General features: G+C 34.2%; 1 protein-coding gene across 1 annotated transcript in view; it reads left to right on the top strand.

The window, feature by feature from the left end:
- The window catches only part of LOC106873751 (uncharacterized), a 524,930-nt gene that overhangs the window by 374,745 nt on the left and 130,647 nt on the right, over positions 1 to 19,538 (top strand). Inside the window, exons 14-15 of the mRNA XM_089363355.1 lie at positions 16,252 to 16,339; positions 19,255 to 19,324. Of these exons, the coding sequence (XP_089219481.1) occupies positions 16,252 to 16,339; positions 19,255 to 19,324 (158 nt within the window). The remainder of the gene's footprint in view (positions 1 to 16,251; positions 16,340 to 19,254; positions 19,325 to 19,538) is intronic.

Genomic DNA, 19,538 nt, shown 5'->3' with positions numbered 1-19,538 from the left:
TGTGTTCAACTGGTACTTATTTTTTAGACTCCGAAAGGATGAAAGGCAAAGTCGACTTCGGCGGAATTTGTACTCAGAATGTAGAGATGGGCACAAACCTCCCGTCGCTACACTGATTCTGCAGAACAGGGTTGAGTGTGAAAACCAACTTTAAAGTGTAAATATAGATGTTTTTTGAATACACACTCATACATACGTACAAATACACACATATATACAAATAAACACATACATACAAATACCTGTCAGTCTCTTCCAAATACGATCGGCAGTCAAACATTTATTCCCTACAGACTGAATTGTTTTTATATCTTTCTTAAAACGCATTTACTTACTACCATATATATAGAGACACAGAATGCACATTAATACACACATACATACATACAAATACCTGTAATTTTTTTTATTTAATATGTGTGTGTGTGTGTGTTGCCCATCTTAATATATAATGCTGAAGTTCTGTATCTGTGTGAAGCCTTTTTAAAAGTTTATAGAAATCCACATTTTCCACTTTTTCGTAAAAAATTTTACATCAATGGAATTTTCTCGATGTGAACTTTCCAGTGCAGCAATTAGATTTTTTAAATTCCGTTTACTTTGTGTGATTTAAGGGAGATTTGGCTGTTGTTTCTAACAAGTTTGTATTTCTTCCCTTCTACCTGTACCGGCGTTCTTACACATCGATCACGTACTCTATATATAATATACAGAGTAAGAGTAAAAGAGAGAGAGAGAGAGAGAAAGTGATACATACAAAGTCATAGATTAACTTGCTTTAAGACTATTCTTTCCTTCTACCTTTTCACTCTTACTTCGTTCTTCTTCCTCTCTCCCATTTAATAGCTTTCTTCTATCCCTCTACCTCTAACATATTTTTCATAACATAGAAACATAAAAACACACTCAAGCACACATACGTGATCTGTAACAACAACATACACATAAACACATACATATAAACACATACACATAAACACATACACACATCAACATTATAGATATAAGATGTAGTTTCTGTGTGTTTCTTATATAAACATGCGCACGCATTGCTATTTTATAACTGTCTTCCGTTCTCCATTCTTCTCTTTCTCTCTCTTCATTGCTCCCGTTCTCCATTCCTTTCTCCTCCTCTCTCTCTTTTCCTCTCTCTCTTTTCCTCTCTCTCTTTTCCTCTCTCTCTCTTTTCCTCTCTCCCTCTTCTCTCTCGCTCTCTCAAATGCATACACGCACACGTACACACAAGCATTCACTACAATATAACGCATGTTCATCAATGTTTTGTAAATATACAAACTACGGAGCTTATGGACAACACGATGCAAATCAGTGAACTTCATTACAAATGTGGGTAATTTTTCAGATCAACACCCGCACGATTTTCACATGGTGTTAGGATTACTGTTTTTGGGTCAGGGTTAGGGTTTTAGGGTTACGGTTAGAGTTACGATTAGGGCTAGTGTTACGATTACTGTTTTAAGGTCAGGGTTAGGGTTTTAGGGTTAGGGTTACGTAATTGTGCGGGTGTTAATCTGAAAAATTACCGAAATGTGAAAACTACCGACCCTGTCATCTGTTATAAATTTTGTTGTTCTGTTTAATATGTACATAGATTATGCCTCCAAAGAAGAGAGCTTGCTGGGGAAAGAAAGCAACCAGTTTAAAATGACAGCAACAGACTGCAGCAATTCACCACATTCCAGAAGCTACTTTGAACATAATGCAGAATGGTGCATCAACATCTACTGCCCAATCTGATAGAATTCTGGCAGAACTGTGTAGCAACAGATCGCCAGCAATTGCTTCATCAGAAAGTGCCGTCCTAGCTCCTGTGAAAAGGAATTACCCTGCTATGTATAATCAAGGCAGCACAACAAGTTGTTTTGCACAAACATTTGTATAGCCAATTAGACGGATGAAATTTACGTACACTTAATAATGTTACGCAAAACAGCCTTCAGACTTTCCCTATTAATTTCATCGTCTTTTCAATTATGAACATATTTACATCATAAGGGTTTTTTCGTTGTAAGGCTTTTTTTTTTAGTTAATTTACACTTAGCAAGACTTATCATAGATGGCGTAATAAGTCACACCCGGGCAATGTCGGGTTATAGTGCTAGTCTCTCTATAATTATTATTTACATTTCTTATATATTTTTTAATATTTTTACTGATAGAACCTGCTGATGGTACTGTACTGATAGGTTTCTATATTGTGTCTATGTATAAGCTTTTCACCTTTTTTACTTGGATTTTATATTTTTATTTATTTTTATGTTTTTTTACATAATTATAGGGTTAATGTTTTTGTATTTTTTCCACACATATTTTTTTGTTTTCTCCCCTCCACCCTGTTTTTTCCTGTACACCTATAGACACATACAAGGAACTTTATATGTGCGCACTTGTGCGTGTGGGTGCATGCGTATATAAAGATATGTGCATGCATATTTGGATATGTGTGCATGCGATAATATACGCAGTCTTAGACGCGTTTTGACCTTGTTACTACACCGTAATTTCCCTTTGTTTTTAACGGTCATTTTTCACAGGAATTTTCAATGGCCGGATAACTGAAGAGATGTTGGCGTGGGCTCCCACCCTGGCATCCGAAACTTGGTGTTTTATCATGGCTACTGAATAAGTGTCACATATTTTTACAGATAGATTCCTCTATTTGTATAATATCGAGGTCTCTTTCTTTCTTTTGTTGTCCTTCCTGTCAAATTCTCCCATATATATGTATATATATATTTGCATTACACCTCACTATGTGAGGATAAGTAAAATTCTCCTCCCTTCTTCTTACTATATATATGTATGTATATGTGTGTGTGTGTGTGTGTATGTGTGTGTGTGTGTGTGTGTATGTGCATTTTTTCAGTGTGTACAAAATAACATAGAAAAAAAATTAATAAATAGTTACCAGGGTAGCAAGAATTTATGTAAGTGCCAAGGGTATTACAGCCTACTTATAAAGGTAGAAATTCCAGAGTTAAGTGAAATGTTTTTGTATAACATAGATAAATTAAGAAATGGAGTCAAACGTAGTTGTTATTCAAACCATTTATACTTCCAACATATGTTTCGAAGAAAGCATTCAGGTTATTCCAGAAAGAATAAAAATGATGTAAAACAATGCAATCATCTCATCAGGGAAAAAAAGTGAAACAAAATACATCAATAAGCCATTTGACCTGTATGTGATTACCATGTATATGATGAGGGGGAACACTGGCAAGTTATTTCTTAAAAAAACATTAATAGATTTAATGTCAAAGGTAATTAGAGAAGGAGGAGAAAGAAAGAAAATAACAGAAAATTAAGAGTGGAGAAATATAGTGTGAGAGATGAAAGGGAATAAAGCTTAAAAGCATGGAAATAGACATATGTAGTGGAAATGAAATGTAATAAGACATATATATATACGAGGGGATACCCAAATGAAGCCAGAATTTTGCAATGTAATTTTATTCACTTAGTTTTACATGTTTACACTTTTATTGCATTTAAAGCATTCTCCATTTGAAGCAATTCATCGGTCCAGATGTGTTTTCTGATATTCAAAGCAGCCCTAGAACTCTTGTGAAGTGATACCTTTTAACGCCTCCATCATTTTTTGCTTCATCTCTCCCACATCTGCAAAACGTTTTCCTTCAAAGACTTTTTTCATTTGGGGGAACAAAAAAAGTTGCAGGGAGCAAGATCAGGTGAATAGGAAGAGTAGTTAAACAGAGTCTTGCCATTTTTGGTAAAAAAAAAAAACTTGTCTCACATTCAAGGTGGTGTGCAAAGGTGCATTATCGTGATGAAACTACCACTCTCCGCTTTGCCACTGGTTGGTGTGTTTTCATCTCACCACGTTTTGCAAATGCTTCAGAACTGCCAAGTAAAATGTCTGGGACAAATCAGCATCATCTTAAACATTGGGCTTCACTTGATGCACTGTTTGGGGGCATGGTAACATCAAATGCTTTCATTGACTTGATTACTGCTTCATTTCTGGGTTGTAGCCATAGCGCCTGCTTTCATCACCAGTCAAGACCTTCAAAAAAAGGTTCAGTTCAACTTCAAGCTGTTCTGTCAGTTCATGATACACATTCACTTGTGACTGCTTTTGATCTTCTGTGAGCAAGCAAGGTACAAATTTTGTTGCAACTCTTTTCATTTGCAATTCCTTGCTCAAAATTCTTTGGCAAGAGATCCAGGACATACCAGCCATATACCAGCACTCCACCTGGATTACCAATGAATCTGCTGATAGATAGATAGATAGATAGATAGATAGATAGATAGATAGATAGAGGGAGAGAGAAGAGGTATCCCCCTTCCTATTCATCATTCATTTATTTAGTCCTTTACCATTGTATTGGAATGGGTTTAAGGATGGTGACCTCTTCAAAGAAAAAATATCAGGTGCGGTTTGGTCATCACTGAAAGTCATTTTGCTTTCTTTCTCTCTTCCCCTTTCCTTTTTTTCCTTCTTTCTTTTTATCCTCTTTGAGTTATATTTAGAATACAACATTCAATTTTGGAGTGAATTTTTTGATGAAATGTAGTTCTGCACGAAAAAATGTTAGTATAATATTTGCAAATTAACAATTTTAAAAATAAATAGAATAAAATGAATATATATATATATATACACACATATATATACGTAATGCTAGAATATCCCAATGCTACACATATATATCTGAACATGTGTAGAGATGAGCCACATTTGGAATAAAAAATGCAAATTCTCCACTTTACCTTCAAACCTTCAATTTTGGAGAGAATCCCTTGATGAAGTGTGTTTGTGTGTGTGTCCCTGTGTGTATGTTTGTTTGGGAACATGTCCATGTTTATACTGTGTAACTTCGATCACACCTCTTTCAGTTTCATATTTTTGTATTAGAGAATATTAGTATAACATTTACAAAATGTACTGTCTCTGCTTTTCTTTCAAACATTCAATTTTGGAGAGAATTTTTTGATGAAATGTAGTTCCATTGCTTTTTGGTATTGCAGATCGTCTCATGCACATTTGTAAAAGAGAGAAATTTGAATTTTCTGTCTCTGCATATTTCCAGATGCTTACTTAATGGAATCTTGTGTAATTTCTCTTGTTGGATATGTTGCCTATGGATTCTTGCACGTTGGCAGAGAGAATTGTTTTGCCAGTGTAATTTTCTCTGCAGTTTGGGCAGGTAATGCAATATATGAGGTTTTATGCTTTGCAGTTCATATCTGCATTTATTTTGAAAAGGGATCTATTCTTGAATTTTATATGGGAACCACTTTCCAAGTACATTATTTACAGTTGACGAATATTTGCCCTCATCTTGTTTGTTGGTAACACAACGTTTCGGCTGATATACCCTCCAGCCTTCATCAGGTGTCTTGGGGAAATTTCGAACCTGGGTTCTCATTCCTAAGGTATTTTTTGATATTATTATTATTCAGGTCACTGCCTGGAATCGAACTCGGAATCTTGGGGTTAGTAGCCCATGCTCTTAACCACTATGCCATATGGTGTAGTGGTTACTAACCCCAAGATTCCGAGTTCGATTCTAAGCAGTGACCTGAATAGTAATAATAATAATAATGATAATAATAATAATATCAAAAAATACCTTAGGAATGAGAACACAGGTTTGAAATTTCCCCAAGACACCTGATGAAGGCTGGAGGGTAAATCAGCTAAAATGTTGTGTTGATAACAAACAAGATGAGGACAAATATCCGTCAACTGTAAATAATGTACATAATTCCTCATCTCTTAAATATAGAACTGCACTCTCCAAGTATTTGAAGTTGTTCATGTTGCATGTTCCACATCTATCTTTTACTAAGAATTCTGATTCATTTTCTGATTTGAATTCTGCTCATGTGAGGTGTTTAAGATTTTTTGGTTGGCATCTGCTATTCCGTAAGGTGTTTTTTTCAATCAGATTTTTCATTTTGGGGCTTTTTAAGAGTATAGGTAAGTTCGATTTTATGGTGCGAAAGATGTTTGTTATTCCAGGGCTGTGTGTGTTAAGGAATGGAGTCATGTTTTCATTAACTTTTTCCTTAGGTGTCTGTAGTTGGATGATTTTCAGTTTCATTGCCTTTTTAATTCCCTCATTAATTCATCCTAAAGGGTATTTCTGCATTGTGAGGAAGCCTTTGAGTTTGTTGAGTCAGATTTCACATATTTTGGGTCAGTCACTATAGCACAGATGCATCTTGCCATGCTCTATGGGATGTTTCTTTTGATGTGTGATGGATGGCAAGAGTAGAAATTTAAATATTGGTGTGTGTCAGTTTTTTTTTGTAAAGTATGTCTGTTGTGAATGTGGAGTTCTGTATTTTTATGTGGATAACCAGGAATGGTAGTTCATTGCAACTGGATTCTTTCGTGAATTTGATGGATGGGTGAAGTGTGTTCAGTATATTGTTAAATATATTTAGATCTTCATTCGATTTGTCCCAGAAGATGAAGCAATCATCAAGAAAACATTTCCACTTTTTAATAATATAATTCTTGTACTCCTGTTCAAAAGTTTTTTCTACTTCCTCAAAGTTTTTCTTCCAAGTATCCCATAACTAAGTTTGCATATGAGGGTGAAAACTGTGCACCCATAGCTGTGCCCTTTATTTGTCAATACGTTTTATTGTTGAATCTAAAGGTATTTTCTAATGAAGTCAGTCTTGAAGCATTCATTTATCCATTCCCTATATTTCTCTACCCAGTGTTTGATTGCTTCTAGGCCTAAAGTGTGAGGTATATTAGTATAGAGATTGGTGACAGTGGGAGGGATGTGTTGGATGAAATCTATGCCATCCGGTACATAACTGGGTATTAAAGGGTACAAAAGTTTTAGGAGTATATCTAAAAAATGACTTAGTTGTTGTGTTGGTGCTTGAGGTCCAGCAACTACTGGTCTTAGTTTGAGGTCAGCAGGCCTTAGTATTTTTACGTACTGGTTCTTCTGCTTATTTATGGCACTTTGTAGATTTGGGGTAATCCATAGATATTGCTCTCTTTGATTACAGAGTTGTATATATAATCTTTCTCTTTGTCTGTGACGGAATCTTGGAATTCATTGATCAGTTTTCTGATTTTATTCATTACTAGCAGTATAACCCGACATTGTCCGGGTGTGACTTATTACGCCATCTACGATAATTCTTGCTAGGTGAAAATTAACTAAAAAAGAAAGCCTTACAACGAAAAAACCTTTATAATGTAAATATGTTCATAATTGAAAAGACGATGAAATTAATAGGGAAAATCTGAAGGCTGTTTTGCATAACATTATTAAGCGTACGTAAATTTCATCTGTCTAATTGGCTATACAAATGATTTGTGCGAAACAACTTTTTGCGCTGCCCTGATTATACATAGCAGGGTAATCCCTTTTCACAGGAGCTAGGACGGCAATTTCTGATGAAGCAATTGCTGGCGATCTGTTGCTACACAGTTCTGCCAGAATTCTATCAGATTGGGTAGTAGATGTTGATGCACCATTCTGCATTATGTTCAAAGTAGCTTCTGGAATGTGGTGAATTGCTGCAGTCTGTTGCTGTCATTTTAAACTGGTTGCTTTCTTTCCCCAGCAAGCTCTCTTCTTTGGAGGCATAATCTATGTACATATTAAACAGAACAACCCTAACCCTAACACCCTAGTGAAAATCGTGCGGGTGTTAATCTGAAAAATTACCCACATTTGTAATGAAGTTCACTGATTTGCATCGTGTTGTCCATAAGCTAGGTAGTTTGTATATTTACAAAACATTGATGAACATGAGTTATATTGTAGTAAATGCTTGTGTGTACGTGTGCATGTATGCGTTTGAAAGACCAAGAGAGGGAGAAAGGAATCGAGAATGGGAGCAATGATGAGAGAGAAAGAGAGGAAGGGAGAACAGAAGACACTTATAAAATAGCAATGCGTGCGAGTGTTTATATAAGAAACACACAAAGTAACTCTTATATCTATAATGTTGATGTGTGTATGTGTTTATGTATATGTTGTTGTCACAGATGTGTGGTTGTGTGTGTTTTTATATTTCTATGTTATGAAAAATATGTTAGAGGTAGAGGGATAGAAGAAAGCTATTAAATGGGAGAGAGGAAGAAGAACGAAGTAAGAGTGAAAAGGTAGATAGAAGGAAAGAATAGTCTTAAAGCAAGTTAATCTATGACTTTGTATGTATCACTTTCTCTCTCTCTCTCTCTCTCTTTTACTCTTACTCTCTATATTATATGTTGAGCATGTGATCGACGTGTAAAAATGCTGGTACAGGTAGAAGGGAAGAAATATAAAAGTTGCTAGAAACAACAGCCAAATCTCCCTTAAATCACACAAAGTAAACGGAATTTTAAAAATCTAATTACTGCACTGGAAAGTTCACATCGAGAAAATTCCATTGATGTAAAAAAATTTTACGAAAAAGTGAAAAATGTGGATTTCTATAAACGTTTAAAAAGGCTTCACACAGACACACATCTTCAGCTTTATACATTAAGATTGTTTTTTCTGAGTGTCTTGGTTCTTCCTTGTAGTAGGTCTGGTTTGTTAACATTTTCAATATTTTATCTTTATAGTAGTCCTTGTCCATGATTACTATTGCCCCCCCTTTATCGGTTTCTTTTAGGAGGATATATATATATATATATATATATATATATATATATATATAAAATATATATCTTTTAGGATGATATATATATATATATTCCATATGAACTCAACCAGAGCTGTACATGTGACCAACTCAGATTTGGTTCAAATTTTTTTTGGCAATACCTCTATATGCATAAGGAATACATGCATAATTTTAGGGTTCAACCTCTTAAGGGTTTCAAACATGTGCTCCACCAAAATTTGAGGGCCACACTCCTCATGGAATACAAATGTCAAGTTATACAGATTTTTGTGCTGACTATCTTTAAAACTAATCATATTATTTGACTGAAATTGGGTACCCTGGGTAATCTGAACCCAGCCTGTCAGAATCTGTTATCAGAATTGCTCTATATTTGTGCTTTTCAAGTTATTGACCTTTCAAATATGAACCTTTTCATGAGTAAAAATAAAAAGATTAACATTTGAGGGTCCACCACGAGGCCGAGATGTCTAATACAAGCCAACTTCTGCTGAGTTTCTTCACTTTGAGGACTGAGCTTTCCAGGATAAGAATATTGACAAATGTACAAGGCATAACATAATATTTAGAGGCCTCTGAAAATGGTTCCGGGTGAAAAAAGTCACTTTTTTGACAATTTTTGACTCACAAGTTCACCATGTAGGCAATTAAACAAGGGAATAAAACTTGTTCTCCAAGAATGCATGTATCTAAACTTTATTCATTCAAACTTTCAACATATTTTCTCATCACCTTCATAGTTAATTTTTTCAAATATATGCTTTTTAGCAAAATTGTATAATTCTCTGAGAGAACCTCTATATTTTTCATGGTCACACAAGATCAGTAAAAGTGCAGATATGAGCCTATTTGGTAACAAAGATCTTATTGTACATATAAAATATTCTCAGTATTTTTAAATAATGTTATTTTTATACTGAAATGCTTATAGCATTAAAGAAAAACTTAGTTCAAGTAACTTTTAATTACAATTTGAAATTTCATTGATTTACAATGTATTGATTACATGTTAACAGAAACTTATATTAATAGACAATTATAATACTTAGGTATTTTTGACAGTAAACAAGATATAAATTATGACAATCTCTTCTGGATGAGAGCAGCATCCTCAGGAACAAGCTTATAAAACCTGTCCCTGCTTCTCGGGTGCTGAAAGTAGGCAGATAATGTTCTGTAAGGGCACCCAGTAAGCATTACTACAGACCAAAGAAAGTCATGATAGAAGTCCTGTAATTGATTGGTGTTTGAAATTGATTAATACATCATAGTTTTCATTTGAGCGTTCAACAATACAACTAATGTACCACTCCTTATACATGCAAGCAACATATTTTCAGGGCTGTAACTTAGAAATATCTAGCTCAGATGCTGGCTGCTCTTCACCTAGAAGAGTGAAATGGTCATCAGCTGATATTATTTTCATTAACAGTTCAGTTCTTGAAAAAGGAATGAAGCAGTGATGGGATTGTGTGCCAATTAGTTTCACTGCATTGCTGAATCATGCAGGCAAGTTTTTATTTTGGACATCGGCAGCTGGTATGTAAAAGAACTTTATTCCTGGAATGCTTGCATATGCTCAGTCATAAATCTTGGAAGCTGTGAGAATATGTCCTTCTGTTGCTGCTTGTAGGCTTGCTTTAACAGCCAAACATTTCACCATCCCACTCTGCCTCAAGCCCATGATTGTTCTCATAACGAGAGAGATTTGTTAGGTTTTTGTAGTTCTTGTACTGGCCAGCTGAGCCATCATTGAAGTACAGAAGCTTCTTCATGAATGGAAGTTCTTTTTTTGTATGTGATATCACTCATGTAATAAAGGCATGCACTATGGTGGTGTCCTGTTTCAAGCAATCAGATGTGACACAGATTGAAGTTCATTGCAGGTTTCCACTGGTCTTATAGTAGATAACAAATGGGTGAATAGTTGCCTTTGCATTGTTCCAATGAAACCCTTGCACCTTGTCCCGCACTATAAAACTATAATTTTCTACAAAGTCCAACAATACTATTGCTTGATGTGGTGTCAGATTATCTTTCTGATGACTAAAGAAACTAGATTGAGCCTTTGCTACGAAATGATGCTGTCACAGAGAATCAAATACACTGGCAGCAGTTTGAATAAAATCATTTACTGGAGTAGTTAGGCATAATAGGGTTGTCCAGTCCACATGTGCCTACTGTTTGCACATTACTAAATTGTTGGAGTCAGAATCATGTGAAGAAAATATGTCTAACAAATGTTGTTTAAAGACAATCTTCCTAGGAAATAATTCACAGGAGCTACACAATTGTTCATGGAACAGACCATTTTGCCAAGTAAGTTTTTGTAGTTGTGACTACCAGGAATGGCAGTGGCTATAAGTTTTGCATTTTGGTGTTGCTCATAGACACATATTAAGTGCATTCTTAAGGCAGTTACTGGAACACACCATTTTGGTTGCAAGTCACAAAATTTTGAAAACCCTACCTTATCTGCAGGGTACTTCTTCCTGTATTCCATAAAAAGTTCATGCAGATTCACAAGCAATAGCTGTTTTTGCTGGTGGACCTTTACTCTGTTCTCCTTTACAGTAACAAATTCCTTCTTACCCGGGCAAACATACAAATATACCTCTGCCTCATGGAATCATATTATCCATTTCATGACATCAGAAGCAAGTGCTCTCCCACCCTTCTGTGGGTTAAGATCAGTCAAAATGCCCTTCTCTTTCCTCAGTTGCTGTGATCTCCACACCATATGATCATTTACATCAAAGGTTTCGATTGTGTTTCCGTGACCAACTTTCTGGCACAAGGGTTAATAATGTGCAGTGGTGCCTCTTCTAAATTCATATTCAAAGTAGCCAAATTACATGGTAAAATTGAATGCAAAATGATTACCATACATTCATATATTGATATGTGTTAATATTTTGAATTTAGAGTTCTGTTGTGCACACATGCCAAATATTTGTGTGCAAATTCACTAGGGGGTATGAAATTCATTACAAATAATGAAGGAGTGTATGTGTGAATATACTAGGGGGCACCGTGTGCGTGCCAGTCCACTTCATCCAATAATTTTCCATATAACAAAAGTGTATTTGTTTAAAAATGTTATTATTTGAAAACCTAATTAACTATGAAAGAGATGAGGAAACATGTTAAAATTTTGAACGAACAAAGTTTAGATACATACATTCTTGGAGAACAAGTTTCAATCCCTTGTTTAATTGTCCACATGGTGAACTTGTGAGTCAAAAATTGTCAAAAAAGTGATTTTTTACACCTAGGACCATTTCCAGAGGCCTCTAACTATTATGCTATGCCTTGTACATTGTCAATACTTTTATCATGAACAGCTCAGTCCTTAAATTGAAGAAACTCAGAAGTTGGCTTGTATTAGACCTCTCGGCCTCATGAGGGATCCTTGAATGTTGATTTTCTTTTTATTTCCATCCATGAAAAGCTTCATATTTGAAAGGCCAATAACTTGAAAATGCAGTAAGAGAGAGTAATTCTACTAACAGGTTCTGACAGGCTGGGTTCAGATTACCCAGGGTAGCCAACTTCAGTAAAATACCATGATTGGTTTTAAAGATAGTCAGCACCAAAATCTGTATAAATTGACATTCGTGCTCCACAAGGGGTGTAGCCCTCAAAATTTGGTGGGGAATATGTTTGAAACTCTTAGCAATTGGATTTTAAAATTATGCATAAGCATGTAGAGATATTACCAAAGACAATTTGAGCCAAATCTGAGTTGGTCAGGCACAAAATGTATTTGACTTTGGTTGAATTCATATGGCATGACCTATATATACAGGAGTTGGACAAAATAATGGAAACACCTTAAAATTTCAAACAAATTTATTTTAATATGGAGGTAGGACCGCCTTTGGATTCTACAAGGTATGGACATAATATTATATAACAAACAATTATCTAAAAAAACCATAAAAGGCCAACAAATTGTTTCGACTTATGTATATTTTTTCTGATATACATACATAATAACAGTTCCCTTATATATAAAGTCACTTCGGGGTCATGGTTTAAAGATAGATGAAATTCCATGTGAAAGGACAGCTGGATTGTATATATAGATATAATAGAAGGAATGAACAGGCAAAACATGTGGTATCACTTTAGAATATGTAATTTTTGATTCAAACATAATTGCAGAGTTGTTAGAGTAAAGTTGTCCATAAAGTCTCTTACAGCTGTATCTAGAATAGCTATGAATATCTCATTGAGTAAAGATTTTTATATAAAAGCCAACTATTCCATCTTCAGTGAGAAAAATTAAGGATGTTAGTAGTTACCTACCTGTTCTATCATCAAAGAATAATGAATGTCCTTATTAAAGGATATTAGTAGTTACCAGTTCCATCATCAAAAAGAGGGTAAGGTAGACTATGAGTGGAAAGCCTGCAAAGAATACAGGACACGATAAAAGAAAGATGGTCACGAATGCATAAGAGTAGATAGAGACTAACAGGTGTAGTGAAAGCATATATAACTGAAGATGAAAAAAGAATAATAGGTGTATATGCCATATTTTGCACCAGCTTCTCAGAATGTGTTTAATATGTTAAAGTTGTATATCTAATAACACTACACTGCTGTATTAAGTGGCTATTTAAGCAATGTGTTCATGGATAGAAGTTAGATGGGTACTGATGAAGGAGCAAAACTCCTGTAATATGGCATATATGCCTATTACCCATTTTCATCTTCGATCTCATTGTTTGTTTACATCTGACATCTTGAATACAAAACATCGTAACAAAAGTCAGTGCTGATTATAATTTCTATAGACTATTATCATCATCATCATCATCATCATCATCATCATCATCACCTTTTAATGTCTGGTGGAAACAAAACCTGGAGTCAAATGGTCTTACAGTTAACTTAGCATAGATCAAGGTCCTATTAAGCAAGAAATCAGGTAAGACCATTCCAATTTCAGGTAAATGGCCCTGCACAATTTGTTGGAAGGGTGTTGGCAGAAATTCCATTCAGTGTACCTGCTGCAAGCTATCGACACACAAGATATGCAGTGGAATAATTAGGAAGGTTAACAGAGAAAGTAGTGTTTGTATGTGGAAGATGTACAAGAGCCATAAAGTCCACAGATACATGGGGAAACTGATTTCCTCAAATGTTCCAGAGACTCTCTGGAAGTTGTAGATAATTTTTGCTACCTAGGTGACCTAATTAGCAGTGGAGGAGTATATACAGAAACTATGATTGCTAAAATAAGAATAGGATGGAGAAAGTTCAGAGAGCTTGGCGAAGATTGTAAGATGCATGTGTACAAACTGCAATGCTACATGGTAGTGAGATATGGGCTTTGAATGCAGTAGACATGTGAAGATTAGAGAAGAATGAAGCTGGTATGCACCACTGGATGTGCGATGTCAGCATACATGCGCAAAAGATACTACTGTATTGAGAGAAAAGTTCAGCATAAGAGAAATTGTATGCAGTGTGCAAGAGAAGAGCCTGTACTGGTTTGGTCATGTGATGTGGATGGATGAAGACAATTGCATAAAGAAGTAATGATCACTCAAAGTGGAGGGAAGTTGTGGAAGAGGGAGACTGAGGAAGACATGAAACAAAATATTGAAGCCATCTCAGAATGCTGAGGTTTACAAAGGAGATGACAAAGACCAAGATATGTGGTGCATTACTGTGCTCAAGAAGACCTGCCCTCCAATCAGAATTGATATCCTAAAACCAAGGTGCCACATAAAAAGCATTGGTGTTGGCTCTGGTGTCACATAAAAAGCATTGGTGCTGGTGCTACAAAAACCACCCTGTACACTGTAAAGTGGTTGATCTTAGGAAAGGCATCCAGCTGTATAAACCAAGCCAAAACATACTATGGCACCTGGTGTGGTCCCTGGTTTTGCCAGCTCTTGTCAAAGCTGTCCTGCCTATGCCAGCATGGAAAATGGATGTTAAATGATGATGATGAGGCGGCGGAGGATATGTGTGTGTGTGTGTGTGTGTGTGTATATATATATATATATATATATATATATATATATATATATATATATTACTTGTTTCAGTCATTTGGAGCACCATCTTTAGTCAAACAAATCAACCCCAGGACTTATTCTTTGTAAGCCTAGTATTTATTCTATCAGTCCCTTTTGGTGAACTGCTATGTTACAGGGACGGTTGTCAAGCGATGTTGGGTGGGACAAACACAGACATACAAACATATATATATATATATATATATATATATATATATATATACATATATACAAAGGGCTTCTTTCAGTTTCCGTCTACCAGATCCACTCACAAGGCTTTGGTTGGCCCAAGGCTATAGTTTTATTGTTGATTATGAAGCCTATCATGTTAAAAGTGATATGCATTTGTCTAGTTGTATTTGTTGACCTATACTGCTGTGCTGAGAATTTCAGTGGTTTCTCTGATGTTATCTATACTTCACTTGAAAGTTTTTACTAATTCCGACTGTTATATTCTCTGCATATACAGGGGTTGGGCAAAATAATGGAAACACCTTAAAATTTCAAATTTATTTTAATATGGAGTAGGACTGCTTTTGGCAGTAATTACGGCTTGAATTCTATGAAGTATGGACTCATACAAAGTTTGAATTGTTTCCAAAGGAATATTTGTCCATTCTTCATCTAAAACAGTCTCCAGCTCTTGTAGTGATGATGGTGGAGGATATCGACTCCTTACTTGTTTTTCTAAAATGCACCATAAATTTTCGATAATATTGAGATCTGGGCACTGTGGTGGCCAGATAAGATGTTCAACTTCACTAGAATGTTCCTTGTGCCATTCAGTAACAACTTTAGCTGTGTGAATTGGTGCATTATCATTCTGAAAGATTGCGTTTCCCTCCGGAAACAGTTCCACAACCATAGGATGAATTTGATCAGAGAAAATGCTTAAATAGTCTTGACTATTAATTCTGCAATGAAGAGAAACCATTGCGCCGGAGGATTACTTTTGGGACAGTACTTCTTGATACACCAAACATTTCAGCTGTTTTCATTACGCTAGCACCTGCCATACGAGCACCATCAATTTGACTTCTTTGAAAGTCCGATAGATCTGTTCTTTTAATGAATTTTAATTACGTTTTTCTGATGATATCTGAAAAGAAGCAGCAATTTTAGCAAAACATATTAAGCAACACTAATAATAAACAAGCTTCTGACAGTTTTATAGATATTTCAAAATTATGATGCTAGGTGTTTCCATTATTTTGTCCAACCCTTGTATATTTAAGAAAAACATGGCTAAAACCCATATATTTGTCATTTGCTCCGTGATTTCTTCTTAGAATCCAACATTATAATTTTCATTATAATTTCAAAAGTGTTTTCAGATCCTTTGTTTTAATTTAATTTGATTAATGAAAATCAGAAATACTTTCATGAAAAAAATTACACAGAAATATCTTGTAAGCTTAATGATTTCAAATAGATTTATTTCAGATAAAAATCATTTCAGCAATAAAAGTAACAATATATATTCTTCATACATTTTGGTAAATATTTGCCACTTCTTGCTTTTTAAATAATAAATTATGAACTTCAATAATTTTCCGTATTTTTTGTTTTGTAGAAACTTCCAGCAAAAATAGGTAACTTGAAAAAGTTAAGAGTCTTGGATTTAGAAGAAAATAAACTGGAAAATTTACCTCAAGAAATTGGTAAGTTTTTTTCTTCTCATCTGTGTAATTTGACTTGAAAGGTTTTAACAACATAACATTTTTTAAAAGTATTTAATATTAAAATGAATTTCAAACTGATTATTGATTTTAAAATTTGCATTTCTATTTAAACAGAAAATGAGTTGTTATCTGAAAACTAAAGTAACTCACTGTTTCTCTATTAAACTTTAGAAGTTAAATTACATTAAGTCTATTTCAATTGGAAGAGAGTTGGGGTTTTCCAAAACTTGTGTGTTATAGTATAGTAAGACATCTGTTGTGTATTGTACATGATACCTTTTATAATTTTTTCCTGTTAAACTTGATTTATTTTGGGGTGTTTCCTTTTAAGTGATATCTCATAAAATAAGTAGGAAGGAATGCTATATTTTTTAACAGCAAAACAGTTCTTAGTATTGCTCACTGTTTCTTCTTTAAAGTTATCTTTGTCTTCTGTTACCTTCAGTACATCTTTTAAATCTATTTCTACTGTTGCCATCTCATATTTTTTTCACTCTGAATGTATCACCCATTCATATTACATTGCATACCCATACTTGTGTACATTAACTAATATTTTTTTGTTTTCAACTTACATGTTAGAAGTTGTCAACAGTCTCTGAACTTTATGACAAAAACCTCTGACAAATTAATTAGATTTATCCTCATCATGGCATTGAATGGTCACTAGGAACAGGAAGCCATAGTTGTGACACTATGGATGAAGATAAGCTAAGAAATATTCTATTACTTTTTTATTTCTGAGGAGACTAGCAAATGATATTTTCTTGGAAATAGTAATCGTAAATATTTAGAAGTAACATATTTATGTTAGAAATTACTAACTTTCAATGAAATAAATGTCCAGAGACTCTGCCTGGTATAAAATACCCTCCCAACCCCTACTCATCTTCTATTGTGATATTGTATCTTAGCAAATCCTCTTCCTATGTTATTGAAACAGCTTCATTCTCAGCTGTTCCTCCTAACTCTGTAAGCTCCTTCACTCTATCTCCATAACAGTGATTACCTTTATGCCAAACCACTTTAGTCTATTATTGTACTTTACCATTGCTAGCTCCCTTGGTAATGAAACCTTTCCCTCAATTATGGGAGGTTATGATTTTTCATCTATAATGAAGGTGGCCCATCTAGGAGCTGATTTCTCACTAACTTGTTAACTAAAGCCCTTACATCACAATGATAACCTTTATCCCTAGCAACCCTAGAATCCCACTGTGAATCCAGTTGGTAGATAAAGGCCCAACGCAAAAAATGAGACATGAGAAATGTGATATATGTCCAGTCTGTGGCAACAGAAAAAAAAAAAAATAATAATGAAGAGGATGCTTATAGCATTTCTTAAAATACAATATTGCACATCTAATGAACAGTATTCTCCATGTTCCTCTTCAACTAGTATTATATTCTGAACTTAAATATACTCATGTGTTCTTTACACAATAGAATATTTTTATCTCTGTCCCTTTCACTCTTAAAATCCTGTGGTACTTCTAGTTCAGTCAGAAACTAGCAATTTTGATGAAATTCAATTATTTGAATTTAAAAAATCATTAAAATATAACTGTTTCATGAATTTAGACAAAATTTGCTGATACATTATGATAATTGTGGGTGTAAATTGTGAATGTGGTTTCCATTTGTTGTCATGTCACTTTTGCCTGTCCAATAAGTTGAATATAGTTAAGCTGATTACATGTAAGTGTTTTTACATGAGTTTACTAGATATTGATTTCTGGGTATCAATTTCTCATCTTCAGAGCTGAATTTCTGCTCCACTTAGTCTCTGTATTTTGGAAGCTGCACAATGAATTCCAAGATAGGCCTTCATCTCCTCTATTCAAAGTTTTTTTTAATGTCCTACAAATTAGTGTTATTTATTCTTATTACAATAATTATGCTCTCACCCAGTGTGCAGAGGTTATACATTTAAGATATATCAGTAAATGTAACTTTTTTTAATCCTTATCATTCACTAACAAGCAATATCAACTACATGAACACTCACACTCAGAACTAATAAATTCTGATATCATTTAAATAGATGGTGTGTACAGATGACACTAAAATTTTCACTTAAATTATTTTCTCCAAGCCCAAGCTATCCTCTAATTACTCCATTAATAAATAAATTTATAAATAACTAATATCACCAAATTATTGCTTGATGTATTAACTGCCATTGTCCTTGACGAAAGAAAATCTACAGAAAGTCATTCACTAAAATACAAAAAAAAAAAATGAACTTAAAATATGCAAACAGGAAATCTTTTGACTGAGAGTTCTTTCTAAAATGAGGCTAAATTTTGTTTCACACATGAGGGTGCTTAATTCTAAATGACAATACTATTTGAATTGTGATATTAAATGGTTTGGGATGTGGCAATGGTTGTGTTTAGCTGCAGTATAGAACTTTAAGAGTTAATTGAATAAGCTTTTGCAAGAACAAGTTTGAAACCCATCCTTAGAAGAGCGTTTTTTATCATTCAGACCCATTCTTTCTAAGTTTTGTGCTCTGTCTTCATGTTTTCCAGTGTAAATTAGCTATCTAGTAATGAAAGTTAGGATTGTACATGGTATTTGTGTCTATCTATTTTTATTAAATTCCATAAACCTTCCACTCTCTTTTCTTGTTCACTTCTTTGAATTTTCATAGAGGATTTCCTAAATTTTTTTTTTATTATACTCTCCTTTTCAGGATCTGTACTGTTTATTAATACCTCTTAAATTTGTACCTCCTCCAACTAAAGATTCATTGTTGCTTTTCTGACTTCCCAACTACTGCAGAAATCAATTTCATATCAATATGGAAATACATAGGAAAATATTAACTTTTTCTTGACATTAATCAACTAATATGATTATGGTTAAATATGACTTTTTAAAAATTTTAGGTCAATTGAGAAAACTTCAGCGACTTGTTGTACAATCCAATAAATTAACCAGTTTACCAAGAGCTATTGGGTATGTAAAAATCTCTTTATTCTACTTACATGCATATATACTTATTGTAACAATGCTTTATTAATGTCATGTGTATCTATTTTCATGTTAATATGATAATGTATGAGCTTTTAGCCTGCAGTCCTCGAGAAGCTTGTTTTCAGGTCAAATTATAGTAAATCTCATCTGTCATTTTAAGAGTATATCTCATGCTAATAAAATCAGTGAGTTAGTT

Source organism: Octopus bimaculoides, chromosome 15, assembly GCF_046866305.1.
Source record: "Octopus bimaculoides isolate indiv1 chromosome 15, ASM4686630v1, whole genome shotgun sequence".
NCBI lineage: Eukaryota > Metazoa > Mollusca > Cephalopoda > Octopoda > Octopodidae > Octopus > Octopus bimaculoides.
Note: the sequence above shows the minus strand (reverse complement) of the source record. Positions and strands in the feature narration are given on the sequence as shown.